Here is a 22,446-nt window from a genome sequence, read left to right as displayed (position 1 = left end):
TTTCCTTTCTTGTTCTCATTCCTGTAGTAGTACTTCTCAAATGCAGCTCCAAGGCCCACTTGGTCAGAATCACTTGATGTCCTTATTAAACATGTAGCTTTCCTGCTTCCAAACTGATTGAGTTAGACTCTCTAGGTATGGGGCCCTGGAAGCTGAATTTGAACCACCTCCCTGTCTAAACTCTGAGAGAAACTGAATCTTGTTCTTTAGGATTTGGCACAAAGATTGTTTTCCTTGATTAATCGTATTTGATTAATCAGCTTTAACATCTAAGAGCAGTGAGCTGATCTTCACATCTTTGTATAATAACTAATTTTTATTTATATTGTATAACCAAACTAATTTATGTACCTGAATATCACCTGCTTAGTGGGTTAGCAGCAGCCCAGCAGTAAGTTACTAATAAAAGCAAACTCAGGTAAATGGAACTTAATTATAGATCTGTTTTATTTGTTTGTTTATTTCTGTAAAACTATTGTAAAGCCACTGTCCATTGTGGTGCTCAGTTTTTTACGTTAAAAAGAAGAATCATGTTAAATTTTTTTTGTCTTCTCTACTTTACTATACAACAAACCTTTTATTAGTGCTTTAATGATTCTTTTATACCTGTGTTTTATTATAAGTTGCCTTATTCTTGTTGGTTGTAGGTGAGATACTATTCCCACACATTGCACTTTAATACTTTAAAATAAAGCAGATTTTAGGGTTATCTGCTTTTTTCTTGTTGTCTATGTTGATGGTCTTCTGCAGTATGTGTTGGAAATTGAGAGTTGACTTTTTGAGGGTGTTACAGTCACTGTTTACTGTTCTGTTCATGCTTTCTTGACAATTTGCTACAGGAGCCCAGCTCTAAGGAGAGGTTTCTGCTATTCCTGCAATTATCCTGAGAAAAGGAATTCATTTTATATTTGAGTCCTTGTAAAGTATTGTGGGCCCTTTCTCAGTTACTGTGTTTAGAATAATAAAGTACTCTGGGGACAACATATTACCCCGAATGACCTCCATCAGTGATAGTTCTGGATGCTTATAGAGGTTACCTGATACCCTCTATTAAAAAAGAAAGAGAAAGAAAGTTAATACAGTATTGGATGTCATCCTAAACAAGCCACTTAAAGATGTCTCTTAAAAGCAGTATGTAAATAGTTATCACATGGAGATCACAATTATACGACTAAAAGATGAATTTTGAAGAAACCAACTGACTTTGTGATTGAATACTGCGGGATAGGATAAAATGTCCAGCAACAGCATTATTCACAGATTCAAAAAGTGCTGTATTTCAAACAACTCAGGTGGATGTGAAGATGGTAAGCTCTGGAAAACTAAAAAAGTGATTGTCATGGTGATTAAGATGCTGATGATGAAGTTACATGTGAAGGTTTGAATAAAATTGTTTAATGATAGGTGAGAGTTGAAACTAATTTTAAAATTGATATAACTAAATGCATATGGTACTCATTAAAAGTAGACTGTTTCATCTGCATCTCTTAAAGTTAATACATTCAAGTCGTGTTCAAAAACGTTTTATTTTTACCTTCTTATTTGGATAACCTTCAATATGCCTTATATTTGGGTACATGGAGGATTCTGTTTTTTCTTTCTTTTCTACCTAGATATAAACATCTTGGAAACAGAGATCACATTTAAGTACAATTCTGATAAAACGATTACATTACCTTCTGGCATTACTCGTGCTCCTTGAAGATTCTCCCTAAATGTGCCTATGATAATGACTACTGTAGCGTTTGTAGGCTAGGACAAATTTTGTGGTTTTATTTATGCAAAACTTCTATTGATTTTTTTTCAAGTTTCTTCTCAGCTCTCATGCTCTATGCAAAGTAGCAACTAAATATAAATGTACAAATATATATATATATAAAAATAAATTGTGTCTAATCAAAAAAATTTTGGTTTCAGTGGGCTCCTCAAGGAGAGAAGGTGTTCCTGCCCACGTTAATCTCTCCGCATCATCCATGCTAATGATTGCAATGCAGTACACATCCAATCCAGGTAAGTGAAAATTTGGATGGCTTCAGTAATTCCGAACCAATAATTAAATAAGACATCAAATAAGCAAGCTAGGAATTCTCATGTGAGAAGAACTTCTCTTGGTAAATAGAAACTGGGGATGTGTTAGAAAACAGACTTTCAACTTGAAATAAATTTCCTTTGCCTCTTGCTATTAGCAGTCATCTTGCTGACTACTGATCTTTTTAGAATGTCTGAGAACACAATTTTAGAACACTGACTGGAAATTGCTTGAATATAAATATATAGAAATAATTAAATTAGAAATATAAAAATCACCTGCAATTCTAACAACTAAAGATAACCACTGGGACTACTTTGTGAGTTCGCTACTCTGACACCACATGAATATCCTTGCACATAAATCGTTCGTTACATTCCCACTAATTATACGTGAAAGTACATTGTAACCTGTCACTGAGTGTTATTATAACATTTGTATAGAGATGGACAGATAAAAAGTAATATGTCATTTTGATCTGTGTTTCTTTGATTTCTAGTAATGTGGGACAGATATAATCTGATATATTCTGTTGGATTTCCATTCATCAGTGTAATTGCAGATGAACTTTGGGAAACTGACCTAAAAGGGGGCTGACTGTTGGAGTCACATGCTAAGATATGAGCTCAGTTTTTATTTTCATTTGGAAAGTAAACAAATTTGGTGGCCCTGTTTTCAGCCTTCTGCTTAATTACATAATGAATAATAATTGAGTTTTTGACTCAGCATAAGGAAAACAATTTTTTTTATTAAAAATCTTAATGCTTCTTAGCCTGGAGTGTCATCCTTTAAATATGAAATTCCTTATGATTATTATGTGCATTTAATTAAAATGTAAATTTTGGGGGAAGTTATACCTCGTGTCTCACTCTGGCTTAAAGGATCCTCATAATGTCATTTATATTTATTAGATTTTATGTCCTGAAAAAAACCCCTTCCCATAGAATCTAGTTAGTGAACTAAAGTCTCATCATCAGGGTTTGGTCCTAATTTCGAAGTTGGGAGGCAGTAGAGCGGGTTGGGTAGAATCGTGAGGTTAAGGGTATGTGGGTTCATATCTGAGCTCAGCGCAGATTGCCAGGTAGCTTAACCTTGAGCAAGTTCTTTAACTCCCCTAAGACCAAGTTCCCTCATCTATAAAATGGGAATTCTTCCTGTAGTACCTTAAAATGTTGTTGTGAGGATTTAATGACTTAAGTGTGTGTGAAGTGCTTCTTTAGCATAGTGATTTGACACATCATAAGCACTGCTCAGTAAACAGCAACACAGATCTCTGCAATCTGCCATTGTCTTCTTGGAGTTGAACGTTTCATTGGGAAACCACTGTGATCAAATACTTCTGTTATTTCTTAATCTGTATCTTCATCTGTTCATGGGGGAACGTGTATAGCTAGCTATTCTATACTAAGAATGACATTTGGGACCCCAAATTAATCTTATGATGGGGAAACATAAGAAGTGAGGTGCTATCCACCAGGGGACTCTCTGAGATCAAGCGGGTAGGGCATCATTATCCTTTGAACTTTTAGGGGAGACAGCAAGTGGCAGCCTGGTCCTTGTAGCTGATTGTGTATCAAGGATGGAGCAGGGTTCTTGCTCAGGCACCAGGAATTCATTGCAAAACACCTGTGTCCATGGCTCCGTGCTAGGCATTGTGAAAACCACCCTGAAATGTAAGATATGATGCTTGCTATGGAGCTCATGTCTCATTGGGAAGATTAGGCATGTTTACATAAGTCATTAATTTACAATGCAAAGTAGTATGTAAAAAGTACCAAATAAATACTGTAGGCTGTATTAATTCATTAGAGAAGAGAACTCTGTGGGTTGAAATGACCAGGAAAGGCTTTGTGCCACTTGAGCAAAGAATGGGTCTTAAAATACGGGTAGAATTTTGATCGATAAGGTAAATGGGGCATTCTGGGAGGGGAAGCAATTTATTTATTTTTAAATTTTCGTTGGAGTATCGTTGCTTTGCAGTGTTGTGTTAGTTTCTACTACTGCAAAACAAAATGAGTCAGCCATACATATACATGTATCCCTTCCATTTAGAACACTACAGTGCATTAAGTAAAGTCCCCTGTTCTATACAGTATGTTCCCATCAGTTGTCTATTTTATAGATAGTATCAATAGTGTATATGAGTCAATCCCAATCTCCCAATTCTTCCCACCCCCACCCCTTTCCCCCTTGGTATCCATTTGTTCTCTATGTCTGTGTCTCTATTTCTGTTTGGTAATTAAGATCATCTATACCATTTTTCTAGATTCCACATATATGTACAATATTTGTATTAATATACAATATATGTATTAATATACAATATTTGTTTTTCTCTTTCTGAGTTACTTCACTCTGTGTGACACTCTCTTGGTCCATCCACGTCTCTGTAAGTCACCCAGTTTTGTTCCTTTTTACGACTGAGTGATATTCCATTGTATATATGTTCCACATCTTCTTTATACATTCCTCTGTTGATGGACATTTAGATTGCTTCCATGACCTGGCTATTGTAAATAGTGCTGCTATGAACGTTGGGGTGCATGTGTCTTTTTGAATTATGGTTTTCTCTGGGTATATGCCCAGTAGTGGGATTGCTGGGTCATATGGTAGTTCTATTTTTAGTTTTTTAAGGAACCTCCATACTCTTCTCCATAGTGTCTGTACCAATTTACATTCCCACCAACAGTGTAAGAGGGTTCTCTTTTCTTCACACCCTCTCCAGCATTTATTGTTTGTAGATTTTTTGATGATGGCCATTCTGACCGGTGTGAGGTGATACCTCATTGTAGTTTTGATTTGCACGCTCTAATAATTAGTGATGTTGAGCATCTTTTCATGTGTTTGTTGGCCATCTGTATGTCTTCTTTGGAGAAATGTCTATTTAGGTCGTCTGCCCATTTTTTGATTGGGTTGTTTGTTTTTTTGATGTTGAGCTGCATGAGCTGCTTGTATATTTTGGAGATTAATCCTTTGTCAGTTGCTTTGTTTGCAAATATTTTCTCCCATTCTGAGGGTTGTCTCTTCGTCTTGTTTGTGGTTTCCTTTGCTGTGCAAAAGCTTTTAAGTTTCGTTAGGTCCCATTAGTTTATTTTTGTTTTTATTTTCATTACTCTAGGAGGTGGGTCAAAAAAGATCTTGCTGCAATTTATGTCAAAGAGTGTTCTGCCTATGTTTTCCTCTACAAGTTTTATAGTGTCTGGCCTTACATTTAGGTCTTTAACCCATTTGGAGTTTATTTTTGTGTATGGTGTTAGGGAGTGTTCTAATTTCATTCTTCTACATGTAGCTGTCCAGTTTTCCCAGCACCACTTATTGAAGAGACTGTCTTTTCTCCATTGTATATTTTTGAGGAGGGGAAGCAGTTTAAATAAAGGGGCTCTCTAGGTCTGTTCATGGGCAGTCAGTGTATTCCTCTGAGCAAGGTTCGTGTAGCAAACATATGGAGAATAGCAGACACCGTGTAAGAGAAAGTACCCCGGAGCATCTGTGCTTGAGAACTCAGTCATGGCTTCAGAAAATTCCAAGTCTAGAGGACCATTTATATACTCCACAAACAGTTAACTGAGTATCTGCTATGTGCCAGGCACTGGGAACACCATAATTAGTAAAACACAACCGACCCCTTTCCTCTCTTCATAAAGCTTATCGTGTGGTGGAAGGAGAAGACATTAATCGAATAATTGTAACAGCCAATGCCCAGTTTCAATTGTGACAGGTTCTTTGAAAGATGTACATTGTGCTATGATGAGACCCTATAAAAGGGGATTTTTCTTTTATTGAAGAGGTCAGAGAGGGCTTTTCTGGGAATATAACGTTTGGTCTGAGGACTGATGGATGAGTAGCATTAACAAGGCCTATCAGGGAGTGGAGGTTTCCAGGCAAAGGAATCTCATATGTCAGAAGGGAGCCTGGCAAGCAGGTGGGACTGAAAAGTCATTGTAGCTGGAGCTCAGAGTGAGGGCTGCCTGGTGTGAGATGAGACTGTAGACTTCTGCAGGCCAGAACATGCAGGATGTCGTGGGCTCTGGGAGTCCTGCGTTTATCCCAAGTCTAATGGAAAAGTGCTGAAGGACTTTGAGTGGTGGTGTGTGTGTCACCCGAGCTGCAGTTGAGAATGGATTAAGAAGGAGCTGGAATGGATACAGACTGACCCATGAGGAGGCCATTGCATTTGTGTAGGCATGTAAAAGTCAGGGTTGATTGAGGCCGAGAAAAGTGGATACATCTGAGAGCTATTTAGGAAGTAAAACTGATAGGGTGTGGTGAGGTATTGGATATGGGTGCATTCTGGCTTCTGAACTGGGTGCATGGTGGTTCCATTCACTGCAAAAAGAGACACTGGAAGAGAAAGACCAGGTTTCTAAGGGAAGATCATGAGGTCTACTTTGGACATGTTATGTTAGACGTGTCTTTGAGACATTTGAGAGAAAATAATATACTTTAGACTAATACAATGTCATATGTCAAATTATATCTTAATAAAACTGTGGAAAAAAATCACACATAACCTCAGTAATAGTTATACATATCCAAAACACAAAAATGCAAAAAAATCAGGTTTCTTCAGAAAAAAGAGGTAATAGTAATTAGGAAGTTGTATTATGAACCCAGAACTGAGTTCTGGGGTAGAAGTAATGAACTTTGAGCCCTCATGTAAGTGTCCAGTGCTATTCACTGAACTGCATATAGAGGGTACCTGAAGTTGTACAGGCATACCTCCTTTTAGTGCACTTTGCTCTACTGTGCTTCACAGATATTGTGTTTTTTACAAATTGAAGTTTTGTGGCAACCCTGCATTGTCAGACAATGGTTAGCATTTTTTAGCAATGAAATATTTTAAAACTGAGGTGTGTACACTGGTTTTTAAGATATATTGCTATTGCACACTTAATAGACTACTTAATATATACTTTATGTTTATATAAGGTATACATTAATATACTTAATGTTTGTATAGTGCAAACATAACTGTTATATGCATGGAGAAAGAAAAAGATTTGTATGATTCGCGTTATTGCAGTATTTGCTTTCTTGCTATGATCTGGAATGGAACCTGCAGTATCTCTGATATATTGCTGTATATGAGTGTGACATTGCTTACAAGAGAGCACAGAATGAAAAGTGGATTTGACTTATGACCAGGCCTTCAGGAACTCCAACAGATTCTGGCCCAGTGGAAGAAGAAGTCTTGGAGACAGCTCCGCAGTATCAGGGGCCTGAGAGACCATCTTTGTGTTTCTCTTGAACTTCTCCTCATCTTTGCAAGATATGCCACAGTGGAGGTTATTATATTCTTACACAACTACATCTAAAAACAGGTTTCAAAAATATATCCTATCAAATCCTATCAAAAATAGGATCAGTCAGGGTAATCAGAGAAAGGTCTCCTGGTGTGCCTCTTTCCTTCTGTCAAAGAGGAAAAATGAGTCTCAGAAACTCCTCAGCAGATTCTTTCTTAGGTCTTGCTGGCCAGCACTGAGTCACATGGCCATCCCTAGCTGCAACAGAATCTGGGAAATTGTCTTGCTTGGCAGTCTGTGTACTGGGAGCTGAACAAGGAAGAAAGGGTTGTTGTTAGCAGTTGAGTAGCAACAACAGTGTCTGCCACAGGTAGTAGGAGAGGGTCAGTCATGAAGTCAAGGAAAGAGGGTGGTCAGCAGTACTAAATGTTGCTGAAAGTCAAGTGGGAGGCAGACTGATAAATGTCCATAGAATTGAACGACATGGAGGTCATCGGTGACTAAAGGGAGACCTACTTCAGTGCCATGATAGGGTTGGCAGATAGATTAGGGAAGGTATAAAACGGGTATCTAACTAAGGTGAAAGTATCTTTATTCCTCAAGTAAACACAGGCAAATCAAAGAAGATTGCTGTTGTATAGCTTTTAAGGACTCCTCAACAAGATGGAGTTGGTGATAAAAGACTGCCATTCTAATCCATCAGTCTGTCACTTGCTATCTGTCCAACCTTGGGCAAGGTAGGAAACTAAACCTCACTTTTTTAACTGCAACATGGTGGTTATGAGATACATAATACATAAAGCTCTTAGCTCAGTACCTGGCACATAATGAACGCTCAATAAATGTAAGCTGTTATTATGATCCTGTTAGGCTATTTTTTTCCCCGTGCAATTCTTGATTACATTGATATAAGTTTATGTTATAAAAGTATGATTACTAGGGAGTTTTCTTAATATTTCCTTTGTTAAGATGAATAAAATACTTCTCAAGGATCTTGGAATAAAGCTTGATAAAGTCAAGGGCTTATATGATTTTTGAAAGGCATGAATATATGAAAATAAGTAATTTCTAATTTAATGACTAGAGTGAAAAGTCTAATATAATTTAGACTAATATAGTTTATTTTAAAGGACCTTTTGTCTGGTATTTACATTTCACATTCAAATTATATTTTCTTCCTTACAGTATATCATTGTCAATTATTGGAATGCCTCATGAAATATAAACAAGAAGTCTGGAAAGTAAGTTTGGGGCCACATTAAACTCATAGTCACAAGTTAAATTTGTATAATATAGTAAAAATTGTTTGCATATTAAAACTATTGTTTAGATCAAATTTATTGATGTCTTATTATGTTGGTATGGTAGAACTTATAATCCTTTCCTTACTGGTTAATTATTTACCATTTAGAGCAGAAATGATACTTGAAGAACACAGTGGCTTGACAGAAAATGTAATTGGATATATCTTATTCTTGAAATTTAGCAGATACTATATTATGTGACAGTTTTACTTGATTTGAAATGTTGCTTGGGAAACTTTCTTCTTTCAAATAGGAGATGTGAATTATTAAGAAATATGTTTTAGGGAAATGTTTTTAAAAATGCAGTATTTGGCAAACTGGCTTTATGCTATTCTAAAATCTTTCACGTTATTCTGAGGAGAGAAGAATTTGTTAAAAGATAGTGTGCATCTGAACACTACTGGGGGGCTTATTTACAGGACCCATAAAAATAATAAAAAATATATTATAATATGATTTAATCTGCAAAGCCCATCTGGATGATGAGATTCCAGGGAAATTAACCAGCTCAATCTCTCCATTAGAATTTTCACTGCTTTGGTAATGTTGAATGAGCTACCTTTATTTTTATTTGATGATGCTAGTGAAAATATACTTCTTGTCTCCTTTAGGATCTTTTGTATGTGATAGCCTATGGGCCTTCACAGGTGAAACCTCCAGCTGTGCAAATGCTGTTCCATTACTGGCCCAATTTAAAACCTCCTGGGGCAATAAGCGAGTACAGGGGCTTACAGTACACAGGTAAGATTAGGATAGCTCTGTGATGCCCCATCTTTATTTCTTCTGTGCCACATTTGCCTCACTTACTTGTATTTTTTAATCTTGCTAGATTAAATTTACTGTGCCTTTAGACATTGTCATAAATCCTTTCTGAAACTAGGTGGTATAAAAATAAATTAATTAACATTAATTTCAAAAGCTTTTATGACATCATAGCAAACCATGTTAAGTTCCAGTCCCATTTGCTGTACACCTGGCCTCTGGTCTTAACACTGCTAACGCTGATCGCTGCAAAGGTGTGCGCAGTCAGTGATGCTGCAGATTGGCTCAGATTTAGCAAAATCCCAAGTGGCTAATTCTGCTCTGTTGAGAAGGCTTGGAGTGCTTTCAACATTACCAGTTCAGGCACTAAATAAAAATTAAATGACCCTGAAAGCCTAGGTAGACATGAAGACTCAACCATTGGTGAATACTGGTATAATTAATCACCAACAAGTAAACACTGAGTTTATTGTAAAGACATATATTTACCAAAAACCAAACAAACTAACCCTTATGTAGTTTATGTTTATATGTTATAAAATCAAAGAAGCAATCTATGGCTAATGGACTTTCTGATGCCCCTGACTACCCTCTCCCCCCACTTAATTGTATAATATTTTTCTGAAAATGGAAGAGATGGATATTTTGGCATAGCTTTTATTCAAGTTACTGTGGAGTTGTATACTGATATTCTGAGAAAATACTTTTTTCTTGGCATCACTCATCTTTCCAAAGGTGATTTGAGGCGGTTCAGAGGGGATTTAACATAATTCAAGTGTCTGTTTTATGCTCCTGATTAAAGCCAAGTGTTAGAGGTATTGATGGTGCTTGGTGGGCTTATTCTAAACTCAGAACAAATAATATTGGCCTTAGTGGTAACAATAGTATTAATTGAAATGATGAAGGTAGATAGTAGGTAAATTTAAAAAAATGGAAATTGGTATCATTGATGTTTTATATCATTGCTAGTGGAGAATGTTTAAGCGTTGCTGAGTGGGTAATTTGAGTGTAAAAGCAAGAAGTTGGAAGCACTAATAAAATAAAAGGTGAAATGACAGAAATATTTGACACCAATCCCTTCTCAACAGATCCCTGAAATAAGTGTTTATGTGATGTATGAATGGGTAACTAGTATCAAATGAAATTTATTCATTTGATACATATTTGAAGAGTACTATAGGAAAGAGAAAGTATAGTGCCAGGCACTATACTTTGTGTTGATGTTAGAAGAGCTGACACAAAACCAGACCCCATGGAGCTTAATGCAGTCTAGATATGGAAATTCATTCATTTCCTCAACAAATATTTATGGGGCATCTACTATTAGCCAGACATTATCCTAAGCACTGGCGATACAGTGATAAAAAAAACAGGCTAAGACATTGGTGCGAATACTCCAGCTGGGGGAAAGACCAGGAAACTACCTGACAGTGTAATAAGCACTAAGGTAGAGCAAAATACAGAGAGCTGTGGGAACACACAGGAAGAGCCTTTGAACTCACCCTGATGGTGGGCAAATTTGGGGAGGGTTAAGTTGTCAAGGAAAGTCCTCAAGTGTGTGACATGAAAGCTGATGCCTGAAAGATATACGCACGATAGATAGAGTCATAAGGGGAGTGAATCATGAACCGCTAAAATGTGAGTTTGAGGCAGAAGGAACTGCATGGGTTCAGACTTGGAGGCCGAAGATAGCATGATCATATTTAGGAACTGGAAAAAGTCATATGCAGCCAGATAGTGGAGGGACAGGAGGAGAAAAGCCAGAGAGAAGCAGAAAGTCTGACAGGGCCCGTGAAAGAGTGTGGATTTTATCGTAGCGGCAAAGTGGAACCATGCACAGGTTTTTGTTTTTTTTTGTTTTTTTTGTTTTGCGGTACGCGGGCCTCTCACTGTTGTGGCCTCTCCCGTTGCGGAGCACAGGCTCCGGACGCGTAGGCTCAGCGGCCATGGCTCATGGGCCCAGCTGCTCCGCGGCATGTGGGATCTTCCCGGACGGGGCACGAACCCATGTCCCCTGCATCGGCAGGCGGACTCTCAACCACTGCGCCACCAGGGAAGCCCCATGCACAGGTTTTAAATGGAGAAACCACATGATGAGATTTGCCTGTTCAGAGCATATGAGAAGCCTGGCAAACTGACAGCCACTTCCATTTACCCCCATGACCATACCCTCTTGGAATAGCCAGCCAAACCTGTCTCCTCAGAATAGCTCAGCCCATGCTTACTGAGATCAGAAGAGACGCTCTCATCTTCTCTTGGCTTATCTGAACAAGATGTCTCTGTCTAAAGGCATTCATTCATTCTCCAGTCCATTCTTGTACTCATACCTCCACACACTTCCATCCTTTCAGTGTGTCATTATTTGTCTTCTACCTGCCAGCCTCTGTCCAAGGCCCTGGGAAACAGCTCTCTTGGAACTACCATGCTAGTTGACCATCGTGTTTTGTGCAGGAAACAAGGGATCATGGAAAAAAATTAATCATTCTGATCTATGTATTACTATTTATCCAGCACTGGCTGTCTGTCTGACGTCATTCTAGCTGCTTATTATCTCATTTAATATGTTAGCCTTCTCCTAGTTGAACAAAATTTATGGACCAAGCGCCATATTGGGTTTTATAGACATTTTTCTCAGTTAATTCTCACAAAAATCTTGAGCGGTAGTTTTCTTATTGCAATGTTACAGATGAAGCATAGGACAGAGAGTTTAAGTAACGGCACTAAGTTCACACAGATAATAAAGGAGCACAGCTTGAATTTGATCCTAGATCATCTTAACTGAAAATCCACATTGTTCTGTTCAATTCAGTTCTGTAATTAAACTTTAGCTGGAGCACTAGAAAATTTTCTGCAATGCCTTCGACAATGAAATATGCACTAAAGGGTATCTTCGGTATTTAGGTGGCATTAAAACCCTAAATATTCTCAATAAAAAAATTATGTGGAGATAGAATTTTATGGACTTGGAAGCTCAAAGATGAAATGCTTTCTTAGGGACCAGCAACACTGTATGTCTTCCCAGTGATTTATTTCCTTTTTAAAAAGTAAATTTTATTTTTTATAAAAGGAAAATTTGCTTCTAGAAAAATCATAGAAATATGAAAGAAAGAAAAAATACTAACTAGAAATGACCATTATTAACATTTTGGTATATTTCCCTCCAGTTTTTTTTTTTTTTTTAGATTTTGGGGGTAGGAGTTTATTAATTAATTAATTTATTTTTGCTGTGTTGGGTCTTCGTTTCTGTGCGAGGGCTTTCTCTAGTTGTGGCAAGCGGGGGCCACTCCTCATCGTGGTGCGCGGGCCTCTCACTATTGCAGCCTCTCTTGTTGCAGAGCGCAGGCTCCAGACGCGCAGGCTCAGCAGTTGTGGCTCACAGGCCTAGTTGCTCCACGGCATGTGGGATCCTCCCAGACCAGGGCTCGAACCCGTTTCCCCTGCATTGGCAGGCAGATTCTCAACCACTGCGCCACCAGGGAAGCCCCTCCCTCCAGTTTTTTTGATGAGCATTTTAAAATACAATAGAGGTCATATTGTATATAATTATACAAAGTTACCCCCCTTCCTTACTATGACATTTTTCAAATACAGAAAAGTTTAAAGAGTAACACTATGAACACATATATAGCCACCTAGATTTAATAATTGTTAGTAATTTACCATAATTTTAACAATACATATATGTATTTAATTTAATTATTGCTTTTAAAACGTAATAACATGGGAATATTTACAGCTCATATGAAGATGATGATCAAATAGTGAGGATTTGGTAATCTACAATGTTTGCTTCTTTTGAGTTTATTAGTATTTATCAACAACAAAAACTACCCCAATTATTTTGGTCATTAAATACAAATCTTAAAGATGCAAAAATTACAAGTTTCTTGGGAATGAAATAGCCATTATATTGTTCTATAAAGCTCTGCTGTGGGGGACAAAGAAATTATTTAGCAATTTTCTTGCTACAGTGTGCCAATAGTACATAATTTAGCCTTTGTTAACAAAGATGAACACAAGTTATTGTGTAGTTTCCATCTGAATTAGAGGACAAAAATGTGGCACAATATATAATTTTCCAAGACCGAGATTGTGGCAGAAGTAGATCGAGAATGACTTAAGATAGCACTACAAGGTTAAACTTTGGTCTAGTCTACCACATATCTAACCCTACATTAGTAGAGTTGGATTCTTGAGTTGTATACAAGTTAAAAATATAAGAAGGCCTACCAGTCCTTTTATGTCCTAACTTCCTCCTCATTGACTTCTTATTTATCTTTTTATTATATTGATTTTATGTCCACATAATTTAAAATGTTTTAAACCATTTTATTGGTGCATTATAGACATGTAAAAAAATACAAATTTTAAGTATATGTGGAACACCTCCCACCATGTTTACTACCATGATTACCTTCTCCTTCTGTCCCACAGGTAACCACTAGCCTGCCTTCTTTTTATTTTTTGGAAAGGAAAGTTTGCTTTATTTTGGATGCCGGCACACAAGGGGGTTGGTGGGGGGACTCCTGTCCAAAGGCCGACTCCCTCCCTCCCACACCCCCTCCACCCCGCCCTGCCAACAGTCAGTGGGCAAGAGCTTTTATAGACGGAGGGAGGGGGCTACATGCAGAAACAGAACAGTCAGCTCTGACAGTCATCTTGAAATTGGTTATTGGTGGTCTGACCAGCATCATCTTGATTGTCTTAAGTAGAGTTAATCTTCATTTCCAGGGTCAGTTTGTTCCCATTTCTTTGATAGCCTGACTTCTAACATCAGAGATCATTCTTGCCTAGTTTTTAATTTTATATAAATGGAATCACACATTATTTGTGTGTGTGTGCCAGTGTGTCTGTGTGTGTGATTTATCCGTGGGTTGAGCATAACTGCACTTTGTTCATTTTTATTACTATATATATATATCTCAATATTTTACCAAATGTATGTACCACAGTTTATGTATCCATTTTACTATTAATGGATATTTGGGCTGTTCACACTTTTTGGCTCTTACAAATAATGCTGCCATGAACATCCTTCCCCATATCTTTTGGTACACACATGAACACATGTCTGCTAGATATATGCCTAGGGTAGAATTATTGGATCAGAGGGTATGAATCTATCCAGTTTGGATAATGGCAAACAGTTTTCCAAAACTAATAATGGTTGTACTAGTTTGTACTACCGTTAGTAGTGTATGAGAGTTCTTTTTGTCTATATTTCACATTTTGAGCAATACTTAATTTTATTTGTTTTCAAAATTGTAGTCATATTCGAGGATTTGTAGAAGTACCTTATTGTGCTTATAGTTTGTGTTTCCCTGATTACTAATGAAGTTGAACACTTTCATATATTTATTGGCCATTTGGATATCCTCTTTATATAATCTTTGTCAGTTACATATGTTACAAATATCTTTTCTTATTTTTTCTCTCTTTTAATGATGACTTTTGATTAACTGAGCTCCTTATTTTTAACATAATCAAATTAGCAATCTTTTTCATTATATAAAGTGCTTTTTATATATATCCTAGGAAAATCTTTCCCTACTCCAAAATTATGACAATATTATTCATTATCTTATAGAATATTTGTTTTTTACATTTTACATTTAGATGTAGCTGGGACTAATTTTCCTGTATGGTGTGAGGTAAGGGACAATTTTTTTTTCCTCTTATGGATAGTCGACTCAACATCATTTACTGAAAATATCGTCCTTTTATTTATTTATTTATTTTTGCGGTACGCGGGCCTCGCACTCTTGTGGCCTCTCCCGTTGTGGAGCACAGGCTCCGGACGCGCAGGCTCAGCGGCCATGGCTCACGGGCCCAGCCGCTCCGCGGCATGTGGGATCCTCCCGGACTGGGGCACGAACCTGCGTCGCCTGCATAGGCAGGCGGACTCTCAACCACTGCGCCACCAGGGAAGCCCAATATCGTCCTTTTATTACTGCTCTGTAGTACCATTTTTTTCATAAATCAAGTGTCTATTTGAGGATGGCTCTGTCTGTGGGTTCTTTATTTAGTTCTATTTGTGTATTTTTCCTTTTCACAATACTACACTGTCTGAATTAATGTACATTAATAATAAAATTTTATATCCTTCAGTGCAAGTCTTTCTACCTTGTTGTAATTGTTGATCTCTTGCTTGTCTCCCCTGCTTTCTCTTCTTCCTGTTCTTTCTTCTTCTCTTCCTCCTTCAAGGTTATTCCTAGCTATTTGCTAAGTTGAAGAGTTTGTCAAGTTAAACACACACAAACATATACCTAAACAACTAGGATTTGATTGATAATTGCCTTGAATCTATAGATCAATTTGGGGAACTGACATCTGTGTAATATTGAATCTTCTAGTCCATGTGCATAGTATCTCTCTTCATTTATTTAGGCTTTCTTTAGTTTCCCTCAATGCTGTTTTGTAGTTTTCTGTGTAGATGTCTTGCCTATGTCTCATGTAGTGTGTTGCTAGGTATTTATTTATTTATTTTGATGTTATTGTCAATGATATATCTTTTACAAATTACATTTTCTAACTCTTTTTGCTAGTATATAGACATGCAATTAATTCTAGTATATTGATCTTATATCCAGCAACCTTGATAAATCACTTTTTAATTCTAATAATGAATCTGTAGTTTTGTTTTTAAAAAATTTTTCATGTTTGCAATTATATTATTGTTGAATGATAACAGTTTAATGTCTCCTTTTCAGTTCTTAAGACTTTTATGTCTCTTGCCTTGTTGTATGGGCTAAAACCTCCTATGCTATGCTGAGTTCTAAGTTCCTTCATGGTTTCCCCTTTGACCCATGGGTTATTTAGAAGGATGATGATTAATTTCTAATCATATGGGGATTTTCGTAGTGGAGTTTTATATTGGTTTATAGCTTGACTCCTCTATAGTCAGACAACATACTTTGTATTATTTCATTCCTCTGACAGTTTTAAGCCCTACTTTCTTTAGGGCTGAGCTTATGGTCATTTTTGTAAACATTCCTGTGTACTTAGAAGAGCTCATATTTGGCAGTTGTTTGATACTGTGTTCTATATAAATATATCAATTAAATAAAATTTCTTAATTGTGTAGTTCAAATATTCTATATCCTTATTGCATTTTTGTGTGTTTCTTCCATCAGTTACTAAGAGTAGAATGTTAAACTCTCCCACTGATGATTGTGGATTTGTGTATTTCTCCTTGTAGTTCTGTCAGTATTTGCTGTATAAGTTTGGAGGCTGTTTTATTAGGTGTGGACAAATTTAGAATACACTATCTTTCTGGTGAATTGAAACTTTTACCATTATGAAATGCATGCCTTTATTTCTAGTAATGCTTTTTTTAATATCAAAATCTACTTTGTTTTATTTTAATATAGCTACACCAGCTTTCATGAGTGTGTGTGTAGTATAAAATTTCTGACCATTTTGTTTTCAGCTTTTTAAGATTTGTATATTTATTTCATGTATGTCTTGTAAGTAGCATATAGTTCTATTTTTTAAACTCAGTTTTCATGATCTTTGTCTTCTAATTGAAACACTTAGTCCATATATATGCAATGTAATTACTAGGATATTTGATTTTAAATCCACCATTTTCTATTTCTCCTGCCTTTTGTGTTCTCTTTTTTCTCTCTTTTTGCCTATTTTGCACTAATTGAGTATATTTAAATATTTCATCTTTGTCCTGGTGAGTTATTCATTTTAAACATTAATTTTAAACATTACCCTAGAGATTACAGTAGTCCCCCCTTACCCATGGTTTTGCTTTCCATGGTTTTGGCTACCCACGGTCAACTGCAGTCCGAAAATATTAAATGGAAAATTTCAGAAATAATTCATAAGTTTAAAATTGTGTGCTGTGTTGAATGGTATGATGAAATCTCACACCCTCCTGCAGTGTCCCACCTGGGATTCCCAATTATAGACATCATATTCTCCTGACATCCAGTCATCAGCAGCATCATGGCTTGATGATCCAGGATCACCCCAAGCGGAAGATCCATCTTCTGATGTATTGTCAGAAGGTCAGTAGTAGTGTAACACAACAACACAATTCCTACGTCATTCATCTCAATCCATCTCATCATGCAGGCATTTTAATCTCACATTATCTTAAGGGTGAGTACAGTACAATAAGATATTTTGAGAGGGAGAGACCACATTCACGTAACTTTTATTACAGTATATTGTTATAATTGTTCTACTTCATTATTAGTTATTATTGTTAATTTTTATTGTGCCTAATTTTTTTAAACAAATTTATTTATTTTATTTATTTATTTTTGGCTGCTTTGGGTCTTCATTGCTGCATGCGGGCTTTCCTAGTTGCGGCGAGTGGGGGCTACTCTTCGTTGCGGTGTGCAGGCTTCTCATTGCAGTAGTTTCTCTTGTGGTGCACGGGCTCTAGGTGTGCAGCACACGGGCTCAGTAGTTGTGGCTCGCGGGCTCTAGAGTACAGGTTCAGTTAGTTGTGGTGCATGGGCTTAGTTGCTCCGTGGCACGTGGGATTTTCCTGGACCAGGGATCGAACCTGTGTCCCCTGAATCAGCAAGCGGATTCTCAACCACTGCGCCACCAGGGAAGCCCTGTGCCTAATTTATAAATTAAACTTGATCACAGATATATATGTATAGGAAAATCATATTATACTCAGGGTTCAGTAGTATCCATGGTTTCAGGCATCTGCTGGGGGTCTTGGAACGTATCCCCCATAGATAAGGGGGGGTGGATTACCATACACCATGTTTTTTTTGTTTTTTTTTTTTTTGCGGTATGCGGGCCTCTCACTGTTGTGGCCTCTCCCGCTGCGGAGCACAGGCTCCGGACGCGAAGGCTAAGCAGCCATGGCTCACGGGCCCAGCTGCTCCACGGCATGTGGGATCTTCCCGGACCAGGGCACGAACCCATGTCCCCTACATCGGCAGGCAGACTCTCCACCACTGCGCCACCAGGGAAGCCCCACCATGCATTTTGACTTGTCAGTGTCCAGTATAAAATAGTACTTTTACCTTTTTCTGTAAAATGGCAGAAGATTTTAACTTCTTTTACACACTCCTGACTTTCATGCTATGCTGTTATGCTCTTTCTATTTTTAATAATTACAGAAAACATAATTATTATTGTTCTTTGCAGTCAGTATTCATTAGATTTTTTCTTGCTCTTTTCCCTTTTTATATCTGTAAGCTCCCATCTAGGATTTAATGTTTTTCCTTAATAATATCCTTCTGTATTTCCTTTAGTGCCTTTCTACTGGGGATACATGTTCTCAGTTAGTGTTTGTCTGAAAATGTCTTTGTTTTGGCTTGATTTCTTAAAGATATTTTCTCAGTGTATAGAATTCTAGATTGGCATTTTCTTTCAGTACTTGAAGGTATTTAATGATCTTCTTGTTTTCATTGTTTCTGTTGAGCTGTCAGTTTTTGCTCTTTTTTAAATTGAAGTATAGTTGATTTACAATACTGTGTTAGTTTCAGGTGTACAGCAAAATGATTCAGTTACATATATATATGTATATGCATACATGTATATATATATTATTTTTCAGATTCTTTTCCATTATAGGTTATTACAAGATAATGAATATAGTCCCCTGTGCTATACAGTAAATCCTTGTTGTTTATCTATTTTGTATATAGTAATGTGTATCTGTTCATCCCATCTTCCTAATTTATCCCTCTCCCACCTTTCCCCTTTGGTAACCATAAGTTTGTTTTCTATGTCTGTGAGTCTGTTTCTGTTTTGTAAATATGTTTGCTTATGCTGTTTTTTAGAATTCTATGTATAAGTGATAACATATAATATTTGTCTTTCTCTGTCTGACTTACTTCACTTAGTATGATAATCTCTAGGTCCATCCATGTTGCTGCAAATGACAATATTTCATTCTTTCTTATGACTAGTATTCCATTGTATATATATACTACATCTTTATCCATTCATCTGTTGATGGACACTTAGATTGCTTCCATGTCTTGGCTATTATAAATAGTGCTGCTATGAACATTGGGGTGCATGTATCTTTCCAAATTAGGGTTTTAGTTTTTTCTGGATATATGCCCAGGAGTAGGATTGCTGGATCATATGATAGCTCTATTTTTAGTTTTTTAAGGAACTTCCATACTGTTTTCCATAGTGGCTGTACTAATTTACATTCCCACCAACAGTGTAGGAGGGTTCCCTTTTTGCCACACTCTCTCCAGCATTTTTTATCTGTAGACTTTTTGATGATGGCCATTCTGATTGGTGTGAGGTGATACCTCATTGTAGTTTTGATTTGCATTTCTCTAATTTTAGCGATGTTGAGCACCTTTTCATGTGCCTGTTGGCCATCTGTATGTCTTCTTTGGAGAAATGTCTATTTAGGTCTTCTGCCCATTTTTTTATTTTTATTTATTGAGCTGTATGAGCTCTTTGTGTATTTTGGAAATTAAGCCCTTGTCGGTTGTTTCATTTGCAAATAATTTCTCCCATTCTGTAGATTCTCTTTTCATTTTATTTATGGTTTCTTTCGTTGTGCAAAAGCTTATAAGTTTGATTAGGTCCCATTTGTTTATGTTTTCTTTTCTTTCTTTTGCCTTGGAGGATTGATTTAAGAAAATATTGTTACGATTTATGTCAGAGAATGTTTTGCCTGTGTTCTCTTCCAGGAGTTTTATGGTGTCATGTCTTATATTTAAGTCTGTAAGCCATTTTGAGTTTATTTTTTTGTACGGTATGAGGGAGTGTTCTAACTTCACTGATTTACATGTGGCTGTTCAGCTTTCCCAACACCACTTGCTGAAGAGACTGTCTTTTCTCCATTGCCTCCTTTGTGGAAGATTAATTGACCATAGGTGTTTGGGTTTATTTCTGGGCTCTCTATTCTGTTCCAGTGACCTATATGTCTGTTTTTGTGCCAACATTTGTGCCAACACAATGCTGTTTTGATCACTGTAGCTTTGTAGTATTGTCTGAAGTCTGGAAGGGTTATGCCTCCAGCTTTGTTATTTTTCCTCAGGATTGCTTTGGCAATTCTGGATCTTTTGTGGTTCCATATAAATTTTAGGGTTATTTCTTCTAGTTCTGTGAAAAAGGTCACGGGTAATTTGATAGGGTTCACATTAAATCTGTAAATTGCTTTGGGTAGTATGGCCATTTTAACTATATTCATTCTTCCAATCCAGGAGCATGGGATATCTTTCCATTTCCTTGAATCATCTTCAATTTCCTTTATCAATGTTTTACAGTTTGCAGTGTATAAGTCTTACACCTGCTTGGTTAGATTTATTCCTAGGTGGTTTATTTTTTGGATGAGATTTAAATGGGTTTTTAAAAAAACTTTCTCTTTCTGATATTTCATTGCTAATGTAAAGAAATGCAACAGATTTCTGTATGTTAATCTTGTATCCTGATACCTTGCTGAATTCATTTATCAGTTCTAATAGTTTTTGTGTTGAATCTTTAGGGTTTTCTATATAGAGTATCATGCCATCTGCATATAATGACAATTTTACCTCTTCCCTTCTGATTTGGATACGTTTTATTTCTTTTCCTTGTCTGATTGCTATGGCTAGGACTTCCAATACTATGTTGAATAGAGTGGTGAGAGTGGGCGTCCTTGTCTCATTCCAGAATTTGGTGAGAAGTCTTTTAGCTTTTCACCACTGAGTATTATGTTGGCTGTGGATTTGTCATAAATGGCTTTTATTATGTTGAGATATGTTCCCTCTGTACTCACTTTGGGGAGAGTTTTTATCATGAATGGAAGTTGAGTTTTATCAAATGTATTTTCTGCATCTATTGAGATGGTCATGTGGTTTTTGTCTTTTGTTGATGTGGTGTATCACACTGATTGATTTGCATATATTGAATCATCCTTGAGACCCTGGGATGAATCCAACTTGATCATGTTGTATGATCCTTTTTATATGTTCTCGGATTCAGTTTGCAAATATTTTGTTGGGGATTTTTGTATCTTTATTCATCAAAGATATTGGCGTGTAATTTTTTTTTTGGTAGTGTCTTTGTCTTGTTTTGGTATCAGAGTGATGGTGGATTCATAGAGTGACTTTGGGAGTTTTCCCTCGTTTTCATTCTTTTGGGAGAATTTGAGAAGGATAAGTATAAGTTCTTCTTTGTATGTTTGATAGAATCCCCAAATGAAGCCATCTGGTCCTGGACTTTTGTTTGCCGGGATTTTTTAAAAAATCACAGATTCTATTTTACTTCTTATGATTGGTCTATTCAAATTATCTGTTTCTTCTTGATTCAGTTTTAGCAGGCTGTATGTTTCTACAAACTTGTCCATTTCTTCTAGGTTTTCTATTTTATTGGCATATAACTGTTCATAGTATTTTCTTATGATTTCTGTTTTTGGATTTCTGTGGCATTGGTTGTTATTTCTCCTCTTTCTTTTCTTATTTTGTTTATTTGGGTCCTCTCTCTTTTCTTCTTGGTAAGCCTGGCCAGAGGTTTGTTGATTTTATTTATACTTTCAGAAACCTAGCTCTTGGTTTTATTGATATTTTTCTATTTTTTAAAAATCTCTATTTTATTTATTTCCTCTCTGATCTTTATTATTTCTTCTCTTATCTTTATTATTTCCTTCCTTTTGCTGACTTTAGGTTTTGTTTTTTCTTCTTTTTCTAATTCTTTTAGGTGGTGGCTTAGGTTGTTTATTTGGGATTTTTCTTGTTTTTTTTTTTTTTTTTTTTTTGGTGGCGATACACAGGCCTCTCACTGTTGTGGCCTCTCCCGTTGCGGAGCACAGGCTCCGGACGCGCAGGCTCAGTGGCCGTGGCTCACGGGCCCAGCCGCTCCGCGGCATGTGGGATCTTCCCGGACCGGGGCACGAACCTGTGTCCCCTGCATCGGCAGGTGGACTCTCAACCACTGCGCCACCAGGGAAGCCCGATTTTTCTTGTTTTTGAGGAAGGCCTGTAATGCTATAAACTTCCTTCTTAGGACTGCTTTTGCTGCATCCCATAGATTTTTTTTTTTTAATTTAAAAAATTTTATTGACGTATAGTTGATTTACAATGTTGTGTTAATTTCTGCTGTACAGTGAAATGATTGTTTTTTATATATATATATATATATATATATATATATATATATTTGTCTTTTGTTGCATCCC

The 22,446-nt window shown here is 36.7% G+C and overlaps 1 protein-coding gene across 3 annotated transcripts in view; it reads left to right on the top strand.

Annotated features, from left to right (window-relative positions):
* Positions 1-22,446, top strand: part of UNC79 (unc-79 homolog, NALCN channel complex subunit) — a 199,861-nt gene that overhangs the window by 6,595 nt on the left and 170,820 nt on the right. For all 3 annotated transcript variants that reach the window (XM_060165773.1, XM_060165753.1, XM_060165764.1), the window contains exons 2-4: positions 1,918-2,010; positions 8,458-8,513; positions 9,188-9,317. In XM_060165773.1, the coding sequence (XP_060021756.1) occupies positions 1,918-2,010; positions 8,458-8,513; positions 9,188-9,317 (279 nt within the window). The remainder of the gene's footprint in view (positions 1-1,917; positions 2,011-8,457; positions 8,514-9,187; positions 9,318-22,446) is intronic.

Source organism: Lagenorhynchus albirostris, chromosome 1, assembly GCF_949774975.1.
Source record: "Lagenorhynchus albirostris chromosome 1, mLagAlb1.1, whole genome shotgun sequence".
Classification (NCBI taxonomy): domain Eukaryota; kingdom Metazoa; phylum Chordata; class Mammalia; order Artiodactyla; family Delphinidae; genus Lagenorhynchus; species Lagenorhynchus albirostris.
The sequence above is the reverse complement of the archived record's forward strand: the minus strand, read 5'-3'. Positions and strand labels throughout refer to the sequence as shown.